This window comes from Drosophila sulfurigaster, chromosome 3 (assembly GCF_023558435.1).
Source record: "Drosophila sulfurigaster albostrigata strain 15112-1811.04 chromosome 3, ASM2355843v2, whole genome shotgun sequence".
NCBI lineage: Eukaryota > Metazoa > Arthropoda > Insecta > Diptera > Drosophilidae > Drosophila > Drosophila sulfurigaster.
This window is the reverse complement of record NC_084883.1, coordinates 20,267,593-20,292,512: the sequence shown is the minus strand read 5'-3', so window position 1 is coordinate 20,292,512 and position 24,920 is coordinate 20,267,593. Positions and strand designations below refer to the sequence as shown.

The 24,920-nt window shown below is 37.0% G+C and overlaps 3 protein-coding genes across 3 annotated transcripts; 1 reads left to right on the top strand and 2 right to left on the bottom strand.

The window, feature by feature from the left end:
• Window positions 1–111: 111 nt before the first annotated feature.
• On the top strand, window positions 112–5,102 carry LOC133845712 (zinc finger protein 595). Its single transcript, XM_062280255.1, has 11 exons — window positions 112–1,018; window positions 1,081–1,221; window positions 1,282–1,543; window positions 1,757–1,909; window positions 1,965–2,108; window positions 2,168–2,303; window positions 2,629–2,790; window positions 2,844–3,137; window positions 3,196–3,376; window positions 3,436–3,668; window positions 3,729–5,102. Exons 1-11 carry the CDS (start codon window positions 184–186, stop codon window positions 4,302–4,304), a joined length of 3,117 nt encoding a protein of 1,038 aa, XP_062136239.1. The 5' UTR covers window positions 112–183; the 3' UTR covers window positions 4,305–5,102.
• Window positions 5,051–19,287, bottom strand: LOC133845713 (potassium voltage-gated channel subfamily KQT member 1). Its single transcript, XM_062280257.1, is given in 19 exon segments — window positions 5,051–5,206; window positions 5,275–5,486; window positions 5,753–5,868; window positions 5,925–6,028; window positions 6,711–7,082; window positions 7,151–7,247; window positions 8,172–8,214; window positions 8,288–8,372; window positions 8,443–8,513; window positions 10,082–10,103; window positions 10,105–10,175; window positions 12,409–12,602; window positions 15,448–15,635; window positions 15,774–15,884; window positions 15,961–16,086; window positions 16,943–17,118; window positions 17,181–17,398; window positions 18,832–19,023; window positions 19,116–19,287. Coding segments are annotated over 19 exon segments (2,538 nt in total). The 5' UTR covers window positions 19,169–19,287; the 3' UTR covers window positions 5,051–5,119.
• Window positions 19,288–21,365: 2,078 nt separating this feature from the next.
• Window positions 21,366–24,456, bottom strand: LOC133845714 (tubulin-specific chaperone cofactor E-like protein). Its single transcript, XM_062280258.1, has one exon. The coding sequence runs from the start codon at window positions 23,160–23,162 to the stop codon at window positions 21,654–21,656; it is 1,509 nt and encodes a 502-aa protein (XP_062136242.1). The 5' UTR covers window positions 23,163–24,456; the 3' UTR covers window positions 21,366–21,653.
• Between the last annotated feature and the right edge of the window lie 464 nt (window positions 24,457–24,920).

Below are 24,920 nucleotides of genomic sequence, written 5' to 3'. Positions count from 1 at the left end.
AAACAGTTAAATAATTTGTATTGTAATTTTTAGTATATTTTTGTGGTTTCACTACACATGTTAAAAATACTAGATTGAACTTATCGATAAGTCGAGTGCGCATTTTACAACACTAAACATATCATATCGTTCAGCTGACGCTCGTTTTCGCTTTAGCGTTCGTGCTTCGTGTTAAAAGTTAAAATGTCGAAAGAAAATTCAGAAAGCAGCCCTAGCTGCCTGCATTGCAGAGTGCACGATTCAAAACAGACATTTCATGAGATCTTCGACGATGTGGGCATTGATATCGAATTGCCAAATTTACTGGCAAAGTATTTTCAATTAAGTGTCAAACCCGATCCAAAAAAAGAGCAGTTGTTGTGCCTAGAGTGTGTGAATACGCTAATTCGATTCTATGACATCGACGAACTACAAAGAGAACAGGATGCGGCAAATGCTGCCAAGAAGGATAAGCCACTCGGTAAAAATGACGTCAACACCGCGAGCGAGACATCATCGACAACTCCCGCCAAGGCTGAAGCGAAGCCTGCAAAAAAACAGACGCCACCGGCGGCTAAGGCAAAAATTGAACCCAAAAAGGAGATCGCTAAGTTGCCGGTCAAGCCAAAGCCTGCTTCGGCTCCGGTTGCTGCGCCTGCAGCTGCAACCACTCCACATGCAGAGGAGGCCGTTGCTATACGCATTAGCAAAGGAAAAACATTGACTGTGACACCAAAACGTATAGAGATCAAACCCAAATCGAAAGCCAGTCTAGAGAAACCAGTGGGTAAGCGAGGCAACTCCAAAGAAGCTGATTCAGGGGAACAGGAGCAGATAGGCGCACTGTTACGTGACATATTCGGAGAAGAGAAGTTGGTGGCCAAAGAAAAACTCATTGAGATAGCAGAAGCAGTGCAGCGGTCGGAAATCATCGATAACGAGGAGCACATACAGTTGGAGGAAAAGGTGCAAGAGGAGGAGCAGTCGCTCAAGGAACCGGACAACCCAGACGCTGACGAGCTGGAGTTTTTGCTGGAGGGTAAGCCTAAATGGCCGCTTATGTACATGATTCAGTTAATAATTAGCTTAATATATCTGTAGGTGACTCTTCGGATTTGGATGTGCCGCAATTGAAGTCAGAGAAGCGCTCTTCACATGATACAACACAATCCCAAAATGAAAGCGAAAGCGAGAATGAAACTCACAAAGTTGAACCCTTCAACTTTGTCTTAATTAGAGAATGTGCGTAGAATTAGATATTAAATTGAAGCATAATTCATAATAATTGATTTACCATTGCAGCCGACGACGTTGGAGATCTGTATGAATACCTATCCACTGTGGTGAAGACCTGCTTTGAGACCTTGTCCTTTGACTGGGCCACCGTCTGTCAGCATTGCTCGCTGAAGTGCGGAAAATTTGAAACTCTGTTGAGTCACATGCTCAAGTGTCATCAGATGTCTGGGCAGCAGTTCAAGTGTCCCATTAGAGGCTGCGACAAGCAGCTGCGTGGACGCAAGTTCCTGGCCATGCACTTGGTTCTAATGCACGCTCCAGTAGCAGAGTAAGTAACTAAAATACAGTCCGATTAAACTTATTATTCCACTAATACTATCGTAAAATCCGTCAAGCATCATCTTAATAAATCTTCCACTTAATACATGATTACAATTCAAAATTAAATAATCTCTGAAGAGTGGACTTATTATAAAATACAGATATAGTAGAATTTACTATGTTATTTTTGGACTAATCGATATGAATGAATTTCTTTTAGAATTCCGATTTATGGCAGCTGTCCGGAGTGCAACCTGACTTTCTCGAATATATTGCAGTATAACAAACACTCCTGCGCCCATGTGATCAAGAAGCGTCGTGGCATTCGCTTGTATTGCGAAATGTGCGGCCTGGAGTTTCCCTCCTGGAAACGGTAATTTGCTCCTCATTTTGTTAGTAAATCTTACTTATTGTTAATACCTTTGCAGCTTCAACTTTCACAATCAATTCCATTTGGAGCGACATCGACCACGCGCCTGCTTTGTGTGCGATTATGCGGACAACAATATCGATGAGCTCTTCCAGCATTTGCACTACTCCCATGAACCGGAGGGTTCGCTCTTTTGCGATCTGTAAGTAATTTCGGCAAGTTCACTAGTTGTCAAATTATAAACGTTTTTTTCCTTTGCAGCTGTGATCGCACTTTCCGTGATGCTGCCATCTTTGCAGATCACAACAAGTCCCATACGAATGTCACCACAAACACGTACACCTGCAGCGAGTGCAACGCTAACTTTGATACACGCGGTCGTCTCAATGGTCACATGGTAATTTGGAGTTGTTAGAATATAAAATAGTTGAATAGGTTGAAAAGGCCTACCTTAGATCTTATAATTAGGTATTTGCCTCCATCCGTTTATTATTATTCACTGTCCAATTTGCATGTATTATAATTTTCAATGCAGACGTGTAAACTTTAATCTTTGTACTGTTTCTCTTAATTTTATTAAAATTTAAATACTAATGTAGAACATATATTCTATTAAACAATCCAAGCGTCGAAATAGAATAGTGGGTTTATTATAGTTAAGAATTTTCTATTATATTCATTATTGTACATAACTTATTCATGCTTTTGTTGCTTCGCTGCAGCGCATCACCCATGGCACTGTCATCAGTTGTGAGATGTGCAATCGCGAGTTTGCCACCGAAGCCAGTTACAACGTTCACATGAAGAAGCATCTGATCATCGAACGCGAGGTGCATGTGTGCAACAATTGCGGTTTACTCAGCGAGAGCAATGACAAGATGACGGTAAGTAAAGATATTTTATTACGTTTGCATTGCTAAGAATGTCTTGCTTTCAGGCTCATGTCGAGAATGAGGATTCGGTTTGCTTTGGTGTCGATATCTATGTGGAACTCCTAAGAGATGCCTACATCTGTGAATACTGCTCTACTTACTATAAGACAAAGGCGGATTTGCGTGCTCATCGTGATTCGGGGCTGCACAAAGATGGTGTCTTCTGTTGTCAGCCGTGTGGCAAGGAGTTTAACGACATGAAATTGTATCGCCATCACATGCGCACCTATCAATTGCAGCGTGCGGATGTGGCACATCGCAAGTTAGAGATTTGCCTGTACTTTATGTGCGACTATGAGGTAAACTAGTAGTTATTTTTTATAGTTCAATAAATGTATATATTGTTGTTGCTTGCAGGATTGCACTGAGTCGTACATCAGTTGGAATTCATTGTATACACACAAGCGTCGTACTCACGATCTGGCCGAGAAGCTGGATGCCAAGCCAAAGGCCGATGAATGGATCTGTCAATTCTGTCAGAAGCAGTGTCGCTCCAAAATGTCACTTTCGGTGCATGTGGCACGCAGTCACAACAACAGTGAGTTGCTAAAAGTTAGCTACAAAAGTTCATAGTTTAATATTTAATTTGCTTTGTAGACAATGTTGCTTGCAAGCTGTGCAAAGCTTCTTATAAAGATGATGAGGCTTTAAAAAAGCATCATGCCTACTGGCACGAGCCCGTGGAGTGTTCGTTGTGCTTCAAGGTTGTAAAGAATCGTCGCAACTTTGACACACACATGAATGTAGTGCATTCGGATAACAAACGTTATGCTTGCAGCGTATGCCAAAAGGGTTTCTATCACAAGAGCGAAATGGAAGCCCACAAGCGAGTGAGTTAAAGTTTTATTTAATAAGTTAAAATAACTAATTTACATTCAATTAATTTGCAGCTGCATAATCAATCGTATAGCTGCGAGAAATGCAGTTTTACCACAAGGAGTAAGAAATCATTGGCAGTTCATGTGCTGGGGCAGCATTACAGACGCTTTGCGTTTGAGTGCAAGCAGTGTCCTAAACGCTTTGGCCGTCAACAGGGCTTAACCAACCACATCTTGCGAGTGCATTCCACTAAATTCACGTGTCGCGATTTCCTCGAAGGCGGCTGCAACAGAGCCTTCAACACATCGGCACAGTTGACGGTCCATGTGCGCAAGGTGCACAACAGCACCATTAGTGTGACTGAAGATGTTGACGACGAGGCCGTGGATCTGGAGCCGGAGGAGGAAGAGCAGCAGGAAGAACAAGAGCAGCAGTCAATAAGAAAATCGAAGCGACAGAGGACGACAGCATCTTCTCCATTGGAAAAGAAACGTTGCGTACGCCTCAGTAACGACACGCTGATCGAATTTATAAATGCCGAATCGAAGGAGGATCAGAAGAACGCTACAGACTCGGAGATTTTTGAAGAGTTGCAGGAGAGCAAAGCCAACATCTTGCCCCCGAAGCGAAGGAAAAGACAGTGTTGAATTTTGCTAAAGCAGTTTATTTAGCTGTTTCTTTATTTCCGATTTGGTTTAAGTAGTTGCTACCCATAAATTGAACACAAAACTCATGTCGGTAAATGGACACACGTGCTCCCAAATGCCATGTCATATTTTTGATTTCATTTGTATTAATTCAAAATTTAAATATTACTTTTAAATAAGTTAATTTCATTCCTATCACTTTCACAATGCGTCAACTGTCTCAGCATCCATTTTAGTTTTGTCTTTTTTCACTTTTGCCATTCATTTTATTTACATTTGCAATTTGATAGTGACGTTGTCCTTCCATCCGAACTATAAAAGCTAATGCTACCAAATGTTGGGTGTATCATCCACCCTTATATAATATATCATCCCTCACATAGTTGAGCTAAATTATTAGCTAAAAAAGAATTTAATTTGTTTGCAAGCAATTGAAATGTTTTGTGTTTTTCTTGTATTAGCTAAAGCCTGTTACAGGGTATCTGCAAGTCTTGCTCTATTCAATATGTACATATTACACTAGTATGTTTCATTACGGCAGCAATTTTGATTTGATTTATTTAAGCAATTATGCATTTTGCAGTTTCTTTTGGTCATTAAAACGTTCGATGAAAAAGTGCAGTGAAATCAAAAAAGTTTTTACGAATGTCTCATGGATTTATGATATAACTATAACTTGGTACAGCAGAGTTTGCACTCGATGATGAGTGCACGCTCGTCTTACAGATATTATTATTGTAGCTATCATAATAATTATTATTATTATTATTAATATAATAGATATTACATATCGACTAATTTCAATTGCATTTTAACTAACCAGAATCTGGCGGAAGCAAATTTGATTTATTAAGCGTTGTTGTTTGGTCATTCAAACTTTGAAGATTGAGTGCGGAGCTTACCTGCAATTAATTGAAATTGTTTTTTCATAAATTTATAAATTAGAAAATAGTTTTATTTAACCACTTACTGGGCTAATTGGTGTTATAACAATGGCGGTGCGCGTGGCGCATTGCAGGAGAGCCGTGTCCTCCGTGGACTCATCACAGTCACCATCTGGATCGACATCCATGCCATCGGCGCCAATGTCGCTGTCAATCTCCCACGATGGGAAATGCTCCATCTCGCCCTCGCAGTTCAGATCCTCCTCCTCGAAATCCTCGTACTCATCGATAAGGATAACTAAACGAACAAAGTTGTACATCATTATTTATTTGGCATTAAATTCGATTTCAATTTTCAACTTTTAACAAAATGCAAAAAAAAAGTTGATGGCAAAAATAAGATAAAAAGGTATTGAGAATTTTGATATAATCAATGTTGTGCTTTATTGAAAGGGATAACAAATGAATCTTTGGTGTGGCAAGTGGCAAGTGGCATTTGTTTGTAGCATATATAAAAATGTGGCATGTGAAGATTGTTCGAAGTTCAGGCTCGGCCTGGCTTACTTGAACTATCTGGCGGCGTTGGCTTCGCACTGGAATCCAAGGATTGTGCGCCCTCATCTGGCATATTGATGCGCTGCTCGTGTTTGCTATATGGCTCCGATGTGGATCTATGCAGGCTATACACAGGTATTTTTAATTTATAAAATATATATGTTAATAATTATGAACTTACCTTAAAGTAACGCGTTTTTTAGTTCTATTCTCTAAATCAGTCATAAATACATCATTGTGCTGTTGCTTCTCAGGCGGTAGCTGATATGAGTTAAGCACGGAAGACTAGAAGACATAGAGATGCAAGTTAACAATTATAATTAGAATATATTCGAAGAATCATAGACAACGAAATTTTATAAGTTAAAAACTAATTTGCTTTCTTATAAATTTTCTAAAGAAAAAATAAACCAATCGTGAAAAATTATATACATACTAATGTTCATACAAATGACAGTTAATTAAATACAATTTTTTTTAACAATAAGAATGTTAATAAAAAGTGTTTAATTAATGTTTGAAGATTGCCAAGTAAACTTGAATTAATAGTTTAATATAACTCAAGTGCAAATTTATAAAATTTCATTAATATGCCAATTTTAATAGAAATGAAAGTTAAAAAACTAAAAAATTTATTTTATAAAAGTTAAAGAATTTTTAAATGAAAATATTAATTTAAGGCTACGCAGGTGGCTGGCAGACTTTTACTAAGGTTCTGTAGCAGAAAGCTTTCTCAATGCTTTAGCATTAATCTACTTCGTACAAAAGCTAAGAGCTACAACTCTAACGTAGTTGCATGTTTGATGTTTGCTAAGTAAACTTTAATAAATAGTTGTATATAGCTAAAGCAAACATTTTTAAAATTCCAGTTTCAAAGAAAGATTATGACTATTTATAAAATTAGGACATCTTAGCACTTATCGTTTAGATTGTGCCTTTAATTGCTTTCTTGTTGCTTTGCTCTCACCTTAGTATTGGTCGCTGTATGCTGTGTATGCGGCATTGGTGTTTGTGTGGCAATCGCATCCGTTGTTATGGTTGCCGTCTGCGTGGAGGTCAGCGCCGTCTCATTGCTGTCCAGGCGATCCACTGAGGAGGCCGCCGACGAGGATGCGCCGGTCGTCACCAGCTCGGGATGCACGCTGAGCGTCGCCGTTCGCTTCCACACATCGATCATGTTCTGATTGTGTGCGTTGTGATGCAGCTGGTGACTGTGACTAGGGCTAATGGAATGTATTTTGGGTTTCGGATTTGCGGGCAACGGAAGCGCTAAGAATCTATCACGATCCTCCATATAGGCCTTGATGAGAATATCCAATTTCTCCTCAATGTCCACCACCTGCAAAGTATACCAAACTATTAATATCCGGCGAGAGGGTGGGCGTTTAATTGCTGGGTATTACTCACCTGACGCTCGACCTTAACCACACGCGAGGCTAAACTGATCTTCGAGGCATACACGTCCTTCGCCTTGGAGCCTTGTTTGCCCAGTATTTGGTCAAGTCTGTGTGGGAGAACAAATTATAGAAAATTTGTAATAAATACGCTGACATTTCATAAATATTATAAACTATTAAAATCCGAATCTAAATGTAACTATAAAAAATATACTTGAGGATGTCAAGAGCTCATGTGTATCATTACATAAATATTAATCGAAAGGTTCCCACTCCGCTAGGACTCCCTACTTCGAGATAAGAAACCATTGTTATCTGTATAAGACTTTAAATAAACATCAGGACTCAAACAGAATTCACTCAAATCATTGCGTCATTGAATGTAACTATTTGGACTTTCTTCAAATATAAGTATGATGGTAATAAATAAGGGTATGGTAGCTAATTAAAGGGTTTTTTGTCAGTCTATCTTCTTTTAATATACAGTTTATTTTCGTTAAATATAAATAATTGTATTTATAATCTTGTCTTAATTAAGTACTTCAACAAATTATCACTCAGTTAAAGTATAAATCGATTTTTTGGTCATCTTGCCATCGCTTACTTATAGTTATAAGTCTTATAAGTCATAATATGTTATTTTGTATTCTTATTAATTTAAAAAAAAAATACATAAAGAAGCAAATGTAGCACGATTTTCTATTAGTTCCTCTTCATTTTAGTATCAAGTATACGCAGAGTGAACATAATATTTTTTTTGTAGTATTATTATATTAACATAAATACAAAATTAAAAAATATGCCTCATGATTTTCACTACATTAACTCATTTTCATATAAATATTGCGTATACGCAGGGTAGGTTTGATTACTTGTACTTAAGTCAAGCACTACTAAGCTATACCGTAAATATTGCGCATACGCCATGTGAGCTTGATGTATTACGCATAAATTAAAAGTAAATAAGTTCACTTGAAAAACAAAGCCAGCTAAACTCTTTAAATGTGGTATGAAAAATTACGTATACGCACCGCAAATGCAGCATTTTGACGCGACCCAGCAGATCCACATGACCTGTAAAGGAATTAGGATGGCAATAAATAGCATATAAAGTTTGCTAAAATTGTGGCAAGTAAATTAAACTAACCTGCCGCATATTGCTCCATGACATCTTTGACATCGTACGGCTTCAAAGCCTCCTTAAACTTGCGGCGTGCAACAAAGTACTTGAGCTGCAATCGAGTTTTAAATTATTTGTAATTACAGATTAGATAAACAATAAAAAAAACGGATGAAATTTACCTTGCGTATAAAGCGTATGGCGATCTTGTGACGATTTGTCAGCTGCGTGCAACGCGGCTCCTCATCCTCATCTGCGGGCAATTTGTGAATCAGAGAGATTGACTTGTGCGTTAGGTTTTGGTTGCTTGCTTCGCGCGGTTGTTTTTTATTTTTATTTTTAGCGGCAATTGTTTTTGATTTTTTGGGGTTTTTTTTTATTTTTTAGTTACATGAATGCAAGTCAAGTCAAGTCCAAAACAAATCCAACAACACACAATTAACACATTACAAGTAGCGGTTATACACACACACATACATATACAAATAAGTATATATATATATATTCAAAATATGGAACGTACAATAAGATATTACAGATATATTAGGTTAGTCAAATGCAGTTACAGAATACATTTAAATATAAGTTCACAATTGATATCAATGATGGGCGGGGGGGCAAAGGCAAAGGGATATTTTGGATTAATTGAGCATAGTTTAAGCAAGCTTCAGAGTGTGTGTGTGTGTTTAGCAGTGTGTGAGTGTGTGTGTGTGGGCGTTTGTGATGCTGATACGAAAGTGGAAGCAAAAATCACTCACACTTTTCAGATGCAGTTAGAGAGACAGAGAGAATTAAACAGATTGACAGAGAGAGAGAAACTACAGCAAAAAATGCAAAATGCAAAAAAAAATAAGTACGTTACTAAATGCTAACAACTATGCAGTATTTTTTTGTTATGTACAATTCGAGCGCATGCTAATCGATGACCTGGCCTACAGCAACAACACAGCTTAACAGCTCAACAGTTTTTTTTGTTTTTCGTTTCCGCGCCACACGCACTTGCCACATAAAATGCGCCATGCGGCTCCGTGCGGCCTTGCAACGAGCCCGTCTCCAGAAAATGCGAGGCAGCCGCAAAAAATCGACCTGTACGTCCGCTCGGACTTGGACTCGGATTTGGACTTGGCTGTGGCTTTTCCTCCGCCCCCTCCTCCTGCTGCTGCTGGATGTGGCCCGCCTCCAGATCGGGCGATGGCGTCACGCGTGGATTACGCAGCGAGAATGTGGAGCCAAAGAAATCACCTTGCAGGAAACCGCAGAGCACAACGGGTATGGTCAACGTATTAGAGCTAGCCACAGCCTTGGGCTTAGCTTGCGGCTCAGCTGCAGTCGAAGTTGTTGTTGTTGTTGCAGTGATTGTTGTTGTTGTTGTTGGCACTGTGCCCAAACTGGAGCTGTGCTTGCAATTGGCCAAATCAGAAGGCAACGGTGTGGACTTTGCTGTTTGTTGTTTTCGTTATGTGTGTTAGTGAGTTTGTGTGTGTGTGTGTGTGTGTGTATGTGTGCGTGTGTGTGTGAGAAAGCGTATTAGTCTCGGCCTGTTTTGTCCCGAAGAGAGTGTGGTCGGGTGGGGAAAAACGGGGGGCCAAAAATCATATAGAGTTTCGATTTTGTTTCTGTTTTCAACCAATAACAACATCAATTCAATTCAATTTAATTCAATTCAATTCAAGTCAATTCAATTTTAAAATGCAACCACAACATTGACACAACCACAACACTCAATATAAGGAAAATTTGTCTTAAGGTTTGTTTGTCTTAAGGTGTTTTAGTTTGTAAAATAGTGTTTTTGGAACCTCGGGCGGGACCTTGTAGACTTACCGTCTGAATTTTTAATATTTTTTTAAGCAAGTTGTTTCAGCAACTGAATCTTCGCTAAAACTTGGATTCATGGATTTGCCATTTTGTACTACCTCTGAAAATGTCAAACCAGATGTTAAAGTTTTTTCTCTCGTTTTCTTTTTGTTTGTTTATCTTCTCGTTAACGATTTCAATAATTTTGTATTAAGTGCCAATCAATCAATCAATCAATCAATCAATCAAAGAGACACGGTAGTCTATATGGGTCGCACATAACGGTTACAATAATTTTAACAAAATTTTCAAATTAAAAAAAAAAAATTAGAAAAGTTGAACAGCAACAACAACACACACCAGAAATTTAAAGAATAAAATGTACTGTGTCTTGACAATCCTTTAACAAATTATTTAACTACGAGTATTTATTTCGTTTTGAATATTTAAACTGCAACACATTCCTTCATTAAGTCAAAACTAGTAATTTATTTATATTTCATTTCGCATTTAAATATTTGGTTTATTTTCTTGGGTTAAACTCTTTTGGGGAAATATTTGGCGAGTGCGCTGAGAGGCAAAAAAAAACATTCAGAGTTGAATCTAGTAAGGATTTCATGTATGAATATGATGCATGGAATTGATGCTTGGTTTTAAATGAAAAGAGCAAACAATTATGTTGAATTGAAGTTTATTTAATATATTATATATTCATGTTAAAAATGTGTTCATTGATGTATTTTAAATGAAAGATAAGCAAACAAATGTATAGATTTAAATGATGACTTCGCTGAAAGCTGCAAATCTGTTTGTTTGGCTTTTCTTATTATTTTCCTTTATCTCAATCAATTAACAATTTGTTTTAATTTGCTTTTCTTATATAAAAATGATTACATGCTCTCTGTTGATTACTTTTTTTTTTCTTTGTATCAATCTTTCAATAAAATTGTGCAATTAGCCTGCTATAGCAATTGTCATATTGCTTTAATTTATTGGCATATCTTTTAATAAATTGATATTTATTGTTATTGAATTGAATGCATTTCGCTTTGCTTTTTGCTAAGGGTAGCAAATAACTGACAGACAGTGACTTGTATTAAATGGGGGTGGAATTTAAGAGATAGTTATACCATATGTTTTCCATAAATTAAGAATTAAAATACTGAATATCTTTCTCGCAAACCTTTCTTGCAATAAAGAATATTCATATATGAAAAACGTATTAGTTACATAATCATATTTTAAGAAATCCTAGAAAATGTAAGCACAAATATCATTATACCCGATACGCAAGCGGTAATAGGGTGTTTTAACTTTCTGCCTCCTATAAAGTATAGACAAAAACGCCAATTTACGAGAAGGTTTAGTTTCTATGACTGACAATCTGGTATGGTTTATTTTGAATGTAGTACTATCAAAATACCAAATATAGCGTTAGGTATATTTTTGGTATTTTATGTATATTATTTTGCTATATTTTAACAACACTGTTTTTCACTTATTCAAAATAGGAGGCAGGTATCTCAAAGTCGAGCACACTCAACTCTTGCTGTCTTACTTGTTAAGACTTAAATTATATTCTATATGCACAATACTTTATGATCGTAGGCTAATTAGATCTTTCAAATTTATTTTCATTAAATATATTATCAATTTTGAAATGGTCCTATAACATTTTTTATTATTTGTTTATGGTTAGTCTTTGAAAATATAGTACAAAATTTGAACGAAAATAAATATCCTAATTAAGTATTATTAGCTTCCTCCTCAAATGTTGTACTTTAAGTACATAATTGCATAAATTTGAATAAGAAAGTTTTCCGTATTTTCATATTTATTTTCGTTTCTTATTAGCAAGCAGTGTGAATGAAATTGAATGATTAAAAAATGATTGAGATGCCCATTTGATTGACAGCGTGAATTGTTAGAGAAATGCCTGAATGAATTTTGCACAGATTGTTCGATGATGAATAGAGAGACAGATAAAACATGCTTGGGTTAAATGGCAAACAGAAAACGAAAACTTGTTATTGTCTTTTGCTTGGTTGATTTTCTCATAAATATATATATATTTTGTGGCTCGTTATTATTTGCAGTGCGTGGTGAGACAGAAATATAGAGGGCGAGAGAGAGAGAGACAGGAAGAGTGTGTGTGCGTGTGTTTCTTTGAGTGCAAACAGAACTTGAAAAAAGTGAAACTGTATAGGAACGTTTTTTTTTTTATTTTTTGTGGAACATTTGCTGATTCAATTTTCAAACAAAAGTCAGCAGAAAATATAACAATAAACGAATTGGAATCAAAACGAGTAAATGAGAAAATTTGTTGGCAATTTCTTGTTTGAATTGCAACTCACCCAGATTCTCCACAGATGCGTTGATGTCGCGTATGGTTCGAGTGTAGCGAGTGGAGGCACGTGATGAGCCAGGTGGCTTGGACAGCGTTGAGCCATCGCCACCAGGCGTCTGGATTGTCTGGCTCTTGTGACGCCTTATCGTCGGCAGGCGGGCGACGAAGGATGTGTTGTGCTTAAAACTGGATGAGGCCCGTCTGCGGAGTATTCAATGGATATTGGCACACGAAAAAAAAACAAAAAACAAATATTTGAACAATCAGTAAACATAAATGGGCAAAAGTGGAGCAAAATATTAAAAGATTGAATAGAGAGAGATAGATAAAAGAGAGGGTATAGCGAGGGGGGTTTATTATTGTTTTTGTTTTTAATAAACGGGAGACAGTGGAGCGCAGAAAATAGAACTGTGTCAGTGTGTGAGTGTGTATGTGTGTTTGTAAGTGTGCGCAGTTGTGCTTTCGACTAGACGTGTTTTGCTTAAGAACAAATTACTTGTGACAGGTGCTGACTGGGGGGAAAAAGCTGCAATGACACCAGCTGCAAGTATGTGAAGCTTAAGGATTACTACTCAAGCTTTCAGCTGCAAAAGTTGTTAAAAGCTTTCATTTGTAAGCTTCAATTCAGTCATTCCTAAAGCTTGCAACACTTGATGTAAGTAACTTAAAAGCTTCATTTTAGTTGTAAGCTTCAGTTTAGTCATTCCTAAAGCTTACATCGCTGTAAGCAGCTTAACAGTTTTTGTTTAAAGCTTTAATGTGCTTTTGCAAGTTGCTTTAAATGTGCTGACAAGTGCTACACTATTATTAGCTTTGCGTTTATAGCTAATTAACCTTGGTATTTACAAGCACAAATAATAGGAATTTTCTCGTTAAATAAAGTCAATAATTACACAAAATTTTAACTGCTGTCAGCTGGAGTCATTGTGAACTTGAATATTTGTAAACCCACAAAAAAACACTAATAATTGCATAGGACTATTACAGAAATGTGCTTTTTGCTTAATAGTTGGTGTAATCGGTAAATAATTAGATACAAAATGGAATAAAATGGTAATTAAAAAAATGCATTTAATTGTTTGATTGAACTCACATGTTAATTATAGTACACGTATTGAATGGTTTTTGTTATGTTTATTGTTTTTGTTTGTTTTAATTTTATCGGGGTTTGTTTTTTTTTAAACCACACAGCGGCAGCACAATGAGAATCAATTTGTATCACATTGATTAATTTAATTAATATCATTTATGCGACACACAAAATAAATAATTGGCAAAATATAGAATTTAGCATAGTTTTTTTTCTTTTTGTTTCTTTTTTCGGAATGGAAAATTAGCCACAGAATGGAGAGATAGATTTAGAGACACAGATAGTATGTGGACAGATAGTTATGGATAGATAGTCAGATATATATAGGGTGCATTTTGAGAAGCTGCGAATTACAATCTCGATTAATGTGTGTGTTTGTTTAATTTTTTTTTTTTAATGTGATTCTTTGATTTTATTTTTTTGGTTTTAAATGTACTTAGGAGCATTTATGCGTTTATGACTTGGTGCTTGATAAGCAAATACCCTAGAAAAACAATAACATGAATAGCATTTGCAATTTGCATTTGAAATCAGAATACTTTTAATCTTATGTATTTTTTTTTTAATTTGGTTTTAAGTTTGTATCTTATTATTTTCGTTATGAACTTTTACCTATATTCGGTTATGTTTTTTAATAATCGCTCCCAGTTTTCAGAACTGAAAAGTTTATAAAAATTATTATGAAAGAAAATGAAAGAGGTACGTAAAAAATGTACGAGTATTTAAACAAATTAAATACGCTGAAACTGAAATTGTTAATCGAGAGACGAGAGTTGTTGTGGATTATATATGTGTGTAAATATATATAGAGTACAGGGTATATTATATATTTATATATGGATTAGTATGTACAGACTACTTGCTGTAGTGTATTGTACAAAACTAATTCGCTAGTTCGCTCGACATGCGCCATTTATTCGCCGTGATAATCGTTAATTACAGCTGCATCTACAGCACACGTCTCTCTTTAACACTCATGTGTTTCTCATGTGTGTGTGTGTGTGTGTGTGTTTGTGTGAGTGTGTGTGAGAGTGTAACATTTCTACAACTAAGGAAGCTCACATGAAAGAACTCTTAAAGAGATTAATAGATAGTACAATTTTGTAATAATTTTGTATACTTCAAAAGGAAGCAAATAATAATTGGAAATACATTACAAAGTCTAACAAAAATTATAATTAATGTTTTAAAAACATAAAATAAGAATGTTTAAAAAAATAAATCAAAGTTTTGAAAAGAAAATATACTCATTTTCGATATCATAAGAAACTAACAATTTGCTGAGAAAATAAATTAAATTATATGTTATGCAGCAATATTATTTGGGTTTTTTGAATTACAAACATAATTGGTGAAATCTTATATAAAAAAAGGGAAAAAATAAATTTTGAAATGTTAATTAATAATAATAATAATTTTTTGAAAAAATTTTATAATTATTTATTGGGTTATTTGAAATGTATCAAGAGGAAATATTATTGGCGCAACAACTTTTAACTATTTATAAAATTGTAAAATTGAATATTAATTTCAAAGAATTAAAAAACAATAAAAAATTATAGAAATATTTGAAGTGTATTCTTTTAAAGGTAAATATTTGTAGATTCTTTAGAATTATAAAATTAAATAAATAAAAATGTTCTAAGACAAGGTAAAATAACTTTTTAGAAATCAGAAGAAAATGAAATATTGTTTAAAAAATAAAAATTGAAGTATATTCATATTTTTCATTTACATGTAATCACAAATATTTCTAAATATTTGGTTTAAATGGAAGTTTAGAATTCTTGCTTTGCTTTTGAGTTGAGAGTTATTTCATGTTGTTCCACTAAATGTCATTGTTACACTTATTTTTTGTTTCGCTGCAAATCCCGGTACAAATATTGTCTATACATGTGTGTGCTTATTGATGTGTGTGTGAATTTGTATGTGTGTGTGTGAGTGGTGATTACTTACGAGGCGGGCGGACTTGGTAGAGCCACCTGATGTATCTTCCAGGTGGCAATTGAAACGGAATGCTCATCGGCCGCATAGCAACGCCAGACGGCCTGGATGAGTGTTGCCGCCGGCTGACGACGCCGTATCATGTGCTTCTGCCGCTGCTGTTGTTGCACCTTCAGCGCAAAGCCGCTGCCCAGAATGCCCTGCCGAGAGAAACCGTGAAACCGAGAATGATCAATGAGTGGCTTCCCATCCGGTTTGTGCCATCCGGATGCGGCATATTTTAACAGCAGTCGCTGTGCCACAGCTGCAATTGCCGTTGCCATTGCCGTTCAACTTACCGCAGGCAGCGCAAAGAAGGATATGCCCAATAGAGCACAGCAGGAGGCTATCAATTTGCCCTGCCAGGTGATGGGCACCATGTCGCCATAGCCAACGGTGCACAGCGTAATCTGGGTCAAGTTTAAATAATTGAATAGTCAGTCAAGTTTGTGCAGCAAACTGTGTGCCACAAGTTATGCTACATACCACGCCCCACCAAAGTGCCTGGGCGAAATTGTTGAACTTATCGTTGACGTCCTTCTCCCACATGTAAACTAGGAATGATGCAAAGATTAGGCCTAAGAATCCAATATACATAGTAGTGATGAGCTCCTACAAAACGAAGACAAACACATTAATTAAACAATTAGAAAGCTACAGTCGAGTATGCTCGACTGTGAGATATCCGCTACGCATTTTGAATAAAAGCAAAACAGTGCGGAAATATTCTAAAAATATACCAAATAATATACCACAAATATACTTGAATATAAGGAAGATCATGTTTGGTATATCGATGAAATATAATATTACATTCCAAATATACCATAGAGTTAAAAATATACCATATCGTCAGCCGATGACCCATTTTGAATAAGAGCAAAAAAGTATTTTTTTAAAAATATAGCCAAAATATGCCGCAAATATACTAATACATATATACCAAAGGCCATGTTTAGTATATCAATGAAGTACTACATTGGAAATATACAATTGAGGTCAAAATATACCAGATTGTCAGCCAAAGCAGCTAAGACTAGACGTAATTTTCTCATAATAGGTTTTCTTATATAACTTCTACAATTGCTTCCAATTTCATAAGAATCATAAACACTATAGTCATTATTGTCTATTCCAAAATTTGCGACTTTAGCTTTAAAATTACGCCTGTTTTTCGAATTTTGTCGATTTGGGAGAGCAGAAGTAGATTAAAATAAACTTGATCTGCGTGTAAACATTACAAGTGCTATCGAAAAATCATATCTTTATATCTTATAGTCTCTGAGATCTAGGTGTTCATACGGACAGCCAGACACACAGACGGAGATCAAGGCTATATACTTTATGGGGTCGGAGATCCCTCTTTTTGCCTGCTACATACAAACATTTCCTGCCGGCACAAATTTCTATTCTATCCTATGATTAGCGGGTATAATAAAATATAGTTATATTATATATAGCTATATACCTGTCTATGTGCGTATACAACCGAGCCGAGCAGCTTCCAGGTGCCGCCACGTCGATCCATGCGCACCATGCGAAGTATCTGAAAGAATCGCAGGCCACGCAACGCACTTGTGGCAAACACCTGGCCAGAGGTGCCCATGCCTAATACTACAATTGAGGCTAATATGGTGATAATATCTGTAAAGAGTAAGGTTGTTATTTAGTAAATATATTTAGAATATATCTTCAATTATTCCCACCTATAATACAAAATGGTTGCTTGATGAACTTGAGTCGCCCCAGTGTTCCTTGGTAGCGAGAGCGACAGCCCGAGGACCAAAGTCTCGCTCCGAACTCCATGGTGAACCAGATGACGACTATGATCTCCATGCGAAATAATATATACACAGCGTCCTCCTCGTACTCCTTGATGGTGGAAAACACGCTCAGTGCGAGACATGTGAACACCATCAGAAAACTGCAATAGAAATAGATTGCAAGAAATGTTTAAAGTAGAATTTGAAATATTTTAAAAAAATTAAAGAAATTTCAGAAATTGCAATTAACTTAATTAACTTTTCTTTCGCATAGAGAACAAGTAATATAATCATGAGAAGATGAAACATGGAACGATGTAGTGGATAGCAATTGTCTAATAAAATTAAATTATACACATTATGAGGTTCTATATTAAACGTAAAGTGTTACTAAGAAACTTAATCTTAACACAAATTAAGCATGTTCTATTGATTAAAATCAAAATATATATATAAATTAAATTGAATTAAATAATATGTATGAATATGTTGAATTCTAGCATTTTGGAATTAAAGTAAACTAACAAATAATCAAATAATATTGTTGTAGTCTGAAAATGTACTTACTCTCTGTGAGTTAGAAAGATCGACATTTTAAAAAAGTAAGTTTTTTTTTTAAGAAAGAGTCAATTTAAACGATCAGAAAGTTGCTCCATTTTTTATTTCAATTAAATAAAATAATAGATGCTTTAATTTGTGATTGTAGATCTACTGATTTTTCACGCTCATGTTTTTTTAAAAGTATTCACATATTTAAAGAAAATTAAAATTAGAAATAAAGTGCGATAATTACAGGTTGCAATTTTTTAGTTTCTTAGCATTACAACTTAAAAACGTTTAACCAAATTAAAAATTAATAAATTAGCCAAAGTGCGTCTATTTTAATGACCAAGAAAAACGAACATTATTTTGAGTAGCTTTAGGAAAATGTGTCGAAAACCACAGTTGTCTTAAATGTGTAAGATCATTTGAATATTATATTTAAAGTATTTTGAAATATCATTTTTTTTTTTGCATATTTACTTCTTTTGAATCGTCATTAAAATAATAAATATTAAACCAATTTTAATGCTAGTAAACTTAAACTTTTTTTTTTTTGAGATCAAATATCACAAACTGTGATATCCAGCAATTTATAGTTTTATAAATGTTGATTTGAGGGTACTATAATTTAAAGAAGAATAAAAATGAAAGATAACAAAATGACAAACTGTCAAGGTGTTATAGATCAACTGATTTCTCACAGACATCAAATCAAACTAACTGGGAGTTGATAGTTTAATAAATCAAGAAGTTTTCAAAAGAAGAAAATAATAAAACCAGCTGACAAACTGTCGAATATAATATGTAATTATAGATCAAATGATTTGTCCATGATATCAAATGAAACTAACTAGAAAAGAGGTGCGATAACTAGAAAATGATAGTTTTATAATAGGTATCTCTGACAAATACTGCAACTTAAAAAAAAACTTGAAAAAAGATAACAAAAGTAGCCGACAAATTGTCAAAGGCATTTACGTATTTAATAATTGCAATGTAATGAAGTATTAATGTTTGTTTTCTTACTATATAGATAGTTAGTTTTACTTACACCATCACATGATAGAATATTGCATGCAGGCCCCGCGGTCGCTCCAGGAAATTGTAGAGTCGACTTTGCATCCGCCGGTAGCGCGCATCGCGGCGATGTGTGCCGCGATTATAATTGAGCGGCTTCCCTAGGAGTGACATTCGCGGTTGCAGAAATTGTTGCGATTTTGTTGGTCCCGCCGGTCTACATTTCCTACAAAAGACACACACACAAAAGCAAAAGCACAGATTTGAATATAGATGACACAAGGTGAATGAAACAAGTTCAACAAGTTCTATATGTACCCCTTGAAACCTCTAATATCGTAGAAAGCGTAAACATCGTTTTCGGGATCCATTGAGAATGCATTCCCCGACAACACTCAACAAAAATACACTCAGTAGAACAAAACCGATAACTGATAATACAATATTCAGAGAGAGAGGCTACGACTAAGCAAAGACGTGTGCTGCGTTTGGCGTTCAAATCACAACTCGATCGACAGTTGTGCGATTCGTATGTTAAAACCTTTTCAGCCTAGAGACTTTCCAAAAACCTCCATGTGTAAATTTTGTTATTAATTATATACATAAACTGTTTTATTTTTTTATTTTTCTACACACCTTGCATATTTATTATGAGCGCAGACCTTTATTTGATTTGATTTTATTTCGCATTTTATTTCATTTATGTTGTTGTTGTTATTGTTTTTGATTTTGTTTTGGTTTTTTAGTTGCACCTGACACTCGGCTAAGTCATAAAATTTTGCGACGACTTCAATTTTCGCACAATTTGTTGTTGACTTCATTCGGCTTTCGGTTGGGAGCGTGTCATCGTGTGGGCGGGCAGCTCCTTAGTTTAGTCACGATCTCTGGAGGTTTTTTCGCTGTTTTTTTCGTTGCTCCAAACGTGTCAAAAGTTCTTCGTACGTCATTAACATTACGTTGAACCCGCCCGCCCGACAACAGTGATAGATAATGCAAACATAGGTGTATTACTTACCACCGAGGGGTGCGGTTTTTAATTGGAAAAATTGTTTTTGACAATGGAAAACTTTTATGTTAGAGTGCTTAAAGGCTAATAAATTACATTTAGTTGAGATAAGCAAATTTTAAAGCCTTAGGCAGGCACTTGACCTAGTTTGAATCCACAAAACTCATTTGCATAGCATGTGATTATCGCAGAGATCAGCTATCTCTGTTCTCAATGTGAGCTTGTTGAATCGCATACAAAATGCAGGCAATATGTTTGTCTTATCATAAAAAAGCTTATATTTATAAAACAAAACAAAAACCTTTAAAGCTCTTCCTTGTGTGTGCATAGATTTAAGTGTAGATTCTATAATAGATTCTTTAAGCTATTCGAATTGCTTACAAAAATCAAATATCTCTAGAAGTGCAAGCTTAATACATCGCTTATTGAATTAAAAAGCTTTTAAGCTCATTGCTCATTTGTGAGTCTTGAAGATAGCTTTAAGTGCACTATTGATTTTCTTTATTGTAGTGTAGATAAAAGATATTTCAAAAACGTTTACAATTTCAATCTATTAAAAAAAAATATGTATATCTTTAATGACAATAATTGATAAAATTGATGATATACTTAGTTTAACACTTAAAAGTTAAGTTAATAAAAACTTAATTATTACATTTTAAATATGTTAGTATGTGACAATTGAATTCATTTGTGTAAAATACGAAACCGAATATCTTTACTTCAATATAGTAATAAATATTAATTAAAATTGTGTGCTATCTTATTACCATTTAAAAGCTTAAAAGCTATTTGGCAAAGTGCACAATTGTGCAGTTATTACGTTAAAAGCTCTCCATGCATGCTTAAAGCACTTGGCGCTTTGTGTTGTCTGCGTGACGTGAAGAGTATTTTGCAGTCGCACAATTGAATTGTCATTAAGCAATCGAATTGCACAATTTCCATTGGCGATCCATTGTTTAGTAATTGTTAAAGAATGATTCAATTTTCGTTTTTATGGCACAACATTAAATTGCAATAATTTGCTAGCTTTTGCATGTATTGTTTACCTACAAAAATTGCCATAAAACTCCCCCACATGGAACTCAAGCGCATATTGGCATGCTAATTGTGTGTGGGATCTGAGCAAAAACAAGTCTCTGGCCATCTTTCAACCAAATGACGACAGCTTTTTTCCTCACTAACAACATTGGCAATACATCAAACGGATTGCGGTCTCCTCTTTGTGTCTAATGCAAAAGCTCGCTCTCTTCCTCTGTCTGTTTCTTTCTCTCTTTCAATCTGTTTTCTTTTTTCACTCAGCAGTGACACGAACCACGCGAATTCAGCTTGCCACAGAACTAAATCAAGCTCACAGATACATTTCATGAGTCACAGATATTGTATCTTATCTGCTAATGTTTTGTTGTTTTATTTTGGCATGGCGCAAAACAATTTCGTTGTTTACGAAAAAACAAGTGTAGCAATATTTTGTTGTTTAAGTTTAATGTAATGCTTTTTTAGTCTGTAGCCTGGCTTAGGTTAAGTGGTAATTAAAATATAAGTATGTATGTATGTGTGGGTTGTATCTGTGTTTGGCCGTTTTTTAATTTATGTACAGTAATTGGTTTTCGGAAGGCGGTAAATAATAATAATCATAAAAACGTATTTATATTATAGAGATATATTTACGAGTACTCTCGCTGTGTAAGATACTTTATATTTATTTCTCTGTGTCTCTCTGTCTGTGTGTGTATATCCATATATGTATATATCGGGTTTGTATCCGTCAGCTTGATACAAGATCACAAGTTGTTGTTACTGTTAGCACCCCGCTCGCTCCTGCCGCTGCTGCTGGAGAATCGTCTTCTTCACTTCTTGGCATCGATGATGATCTCATCGCCCGACTGCAAATTGTAGCTGTACAGTCGCTTGTTGGGGAACCTCATCTCCTCCGGCCCATGCTCTTTGTAGTCCTGATCCAGGTAGTAGAGACGCATTTTATTTGGCGCCAAATTGGTGAGCTTCTCCAGCTTGATCTTCAGATCGCTGACCGTCAAATAGACATCCACGAAGCGACTCTCGCTCACATCGTTGTACGTGAACACGACTTTGACCCGTTTATCGGGCTTCAGATTGACATTGACCAACGGATCGAGTTTGCCATGCACAGCCAACAGTTCCTCATAGCGTGCGGGTCGCTCACTCTCCGGTTTGTCCATGTAGTGACGCACAAAGGCACGTTCCGCATCGACGCGTTCATCCACACTGATCTTGCCACCGCCATTCAACATGGAGACATTGGGTAAGCGGGCAATTAGCAGCTGGCGACGTTCATGCTCTGTGCACTCCAGGGTCTCCCACAGGGGCCAATGCTTGACGCGCAGATTCTGCAGCTGCTCGTATTTGGCCAGCTCATCGATGTCCGCCCAGCTGTTCAGCTGAGCGCAACTGAGATTGAGCAGCTTGAGGCGTGGGAAATACTTGTGACTCTCGCTGCCGCTGGCCGAGTCCAGTTCGGCGGCCGTTGTGCTGGATTGCAGGGATTTGATGGGACACTCGGCGAGCACGAGGGCCTCGAGGCTGGGAAAGAGGCGACCCAAGCGGCAAATCTCTTGCCAATGCTCGATAGGATTGCCGGTGAAGTGCAGTGTCTTGAGCTCCGGATGCGCTTGTGTTAACTTGCGACTGGCCTGGCACAGATTGTAACACGATCCCGTCTTGGTCTGCGTTTCCGCTTCCGTTTCGGCTGCGCTTACTTCGGTCTGTGGCACGCATTGGCAGTGATTGCAGTTCTGTGACTCCGACAGCTTCAGCTCCAGCTCCTCCTCCTCCTGGGCAGCATCGAGTAGCACGGCACGATAGTTGTTGAGACTGAGATGCAGCTCTTGCAACACGGGCAGATTCTGCAACAGGGCATCCACACACATCCAGTCCAGATAGGTGCCGTTGAGCACCAGATTCTTGAGATTTATCGTCGGCGCCGCCTGCAGCGCACTTGCCGGACTCATCAGCTGGTTCTTGCTGAGATTCAAGAACTCAATGCGCGGCATATGCTTGAGTATGTTGAAGACCTCCTGCCAGTCGCACAGTTTGTTCTGCGCCAAATCCAATTCCCGCACTCGCTGACATTTCTCGCGAATGCTGTCGAAATCGCCGGCGCAATCGATATCGCAATCGTTGAGCACCAGCAGCTCGGGCACACTGGTCAGCGGGGAGAGGCGGGGTATGAAGATGGCGAACTCCATGCGACCGCCGCATTTAGTAACCGTAAAGTCATTGGGCAGATCGGAACGCTTATGCAGCTCCGGCTGATTGGCGTTCTCGAATTCGCATTCGGCAAAATATTTGCGCTCGAGCGCCTCGAGCAATGAGGGCATCTTGCTTGCAGCTTGCTCTCTCTCTCTCGCTCTCTCAATTAAACGGTGTCTGTGTCGACAAATTATGTAAATTTCCTTTTTGTTGTGTTTTTGTTTTTGCGTTTCACTTTTGTTTTTTGTTGCCGTCTCTCTTCGTTGCGCTTTGTTGTTGTTGCTGCTTTAGTTTGCGCGCTGACTGCGTTTGCTGCTGCGCTTTGAGCTTCGACTTTAGCAGCCAAAAAAAGCTTTTTTCTTCCAGTTGTTGTTCCTGCTGTCGTAGTTGTAGTTGTTGTTGTTGTAGTAGTTGTTGCTGCAGTTTAAGTGGTCGCAGCTTCTGGTCGTCGCGTCTGTTACTTGCTGCTTGTACTGCAGTTACTGCGCTGCTGCTGCGCTGCTTATTGATTTTTGGAGAACTTTAGTTACGTTTTTATTTAAAAACTTTTGTTGCAGTTTTTTTGTTGTTGTTGCGTGATGCAATTGTTTTGTGCTTGTTTTTGCGCAGTTTATTGCATTTGTCGATTTAAACAAATTGCTGCGCACGTTGTCTGCGTTGCCTTTTGTTGTTGCTGTTGTAATTGCGCACTAATTTAACAAAATTTCGTTGTGGTTTGTTGTTGTTGTTGTCGAAACAAAGAAACACAACAAATGCGTGTGTGTGGGGGCCACTTGCCAGTCAGTCTACCTGCGCTCCCCTCTTTGTTTCACCTTCTCTTCCTCTTTTTAATATTCCAGTCAATGGCGTTTACTACGACAAAACTGAATTGTTGAGGTTTTTTCTTCTCTTTTCGTTGTTATTGTTTAGGTTTTTTCTAATTGTTATTGCTCCTACTGTTGCTGTTGCTGATGGTGCTCTGGGTTTTTTGCTGTTGGTGTCTCTCCGTCCGTTCGCAACGCCACCAAACGCTCAACTAAACCACAACACAAGAACGAATTCGCCTCCGTCGTGAGCTGTGCTGTGTGTTGTTGTGTTGTATGTATTCTTCTGGCCCGTTTTGCCAGTCAGTCGTCGTGCTGCGCTGTGCGCTGCGCTGCTTGCTTCGCAGTGTGCTTTTTCTTTTTTTTTTTTTTTTTGTGTGTAGGTCGACGTCGTGCGCACAGGGGCGGATTCAGTGCTACCTTCTTCCACTTGCACTTTAACGCTTCCGTTTGATTTAGCTAAGCTAGTTCCAAAATTACACTATGCGGATAAGTTCTCATCTGATTTGACCTATAAACGCTTTGCCGCCCCTGCATCGAAAATCAGATAAGAACCTATCACGAAAATTTTAATTCACTCCAAAAAAGGCGCTACGATATGATTCCATTATTCATATCGACACGGCTAGCTTAGTTTCGAGTTATTTAGACAAAAGTGGGTGGCGCCATTTGGGCGCTCTGAACGGGCCCGTTGTAAGTTGAAAATTTTGACGGCGACCTTGCGACGTAAATAAATATACGATGCTCAATTACGAAATTGTTTTAGCTCGAGCTAACAACAAATATTGGTGTTCTGCTTTCGCTTTTAGTTGTGTTTTTTTTGTTATGGTTTTTGGGGCAAGCTAAAATAGAATATTTGAAATTATAAAAACACACATTTACAATGACCTTGTGCGTTGTGCACTTGGCAGCGGCCCTACAACAACAAAGCATTGTGAATTGGGCGCCCTGATGCTGACTAAATGCGCCACCGTTGCGAATGCCTGGAAAACCAGTTATAAAGTCAACGGTCATGTCACAGTAAACACACGCTATAGCAAACAACCCTCTTGCAATGAAGATAGCGCAGTTTTTATTGTGATT

Excerpts from the sequence above, each read along its gene's own strand:
- LOC133845712 (XM_062280255.1), top strand. The coding sequence starts at position 184 with ATGTCGAAAGAAAATTCAGAAAGCAGCCCTAGCTGCCTGCATTGCAGA. Across the intron at positions 1,222-1,281 it reads CTTTGTCTTAATTAGAGAAT|CCGACGACGTTGGAGATCTG; the intron begins GTGCGTAGAATT and ends TTACCATTGCAG. Across the intron at positions 1,544-1,756 it reads ATGCACGCTCCAGTAGCAGA|AATTCCGATTTATGGCAGCT; the intron begins GTAAGTAACTAA and ends AATTTCTTTTAG.
- LOC133845714 (XM_062280258.1), bottom strand. The coding sequence starts at position 23,162 with ATGCCCTCATTGCTCGAGGCGCTCGAGCGCAAATATTTTGCCGAATGC.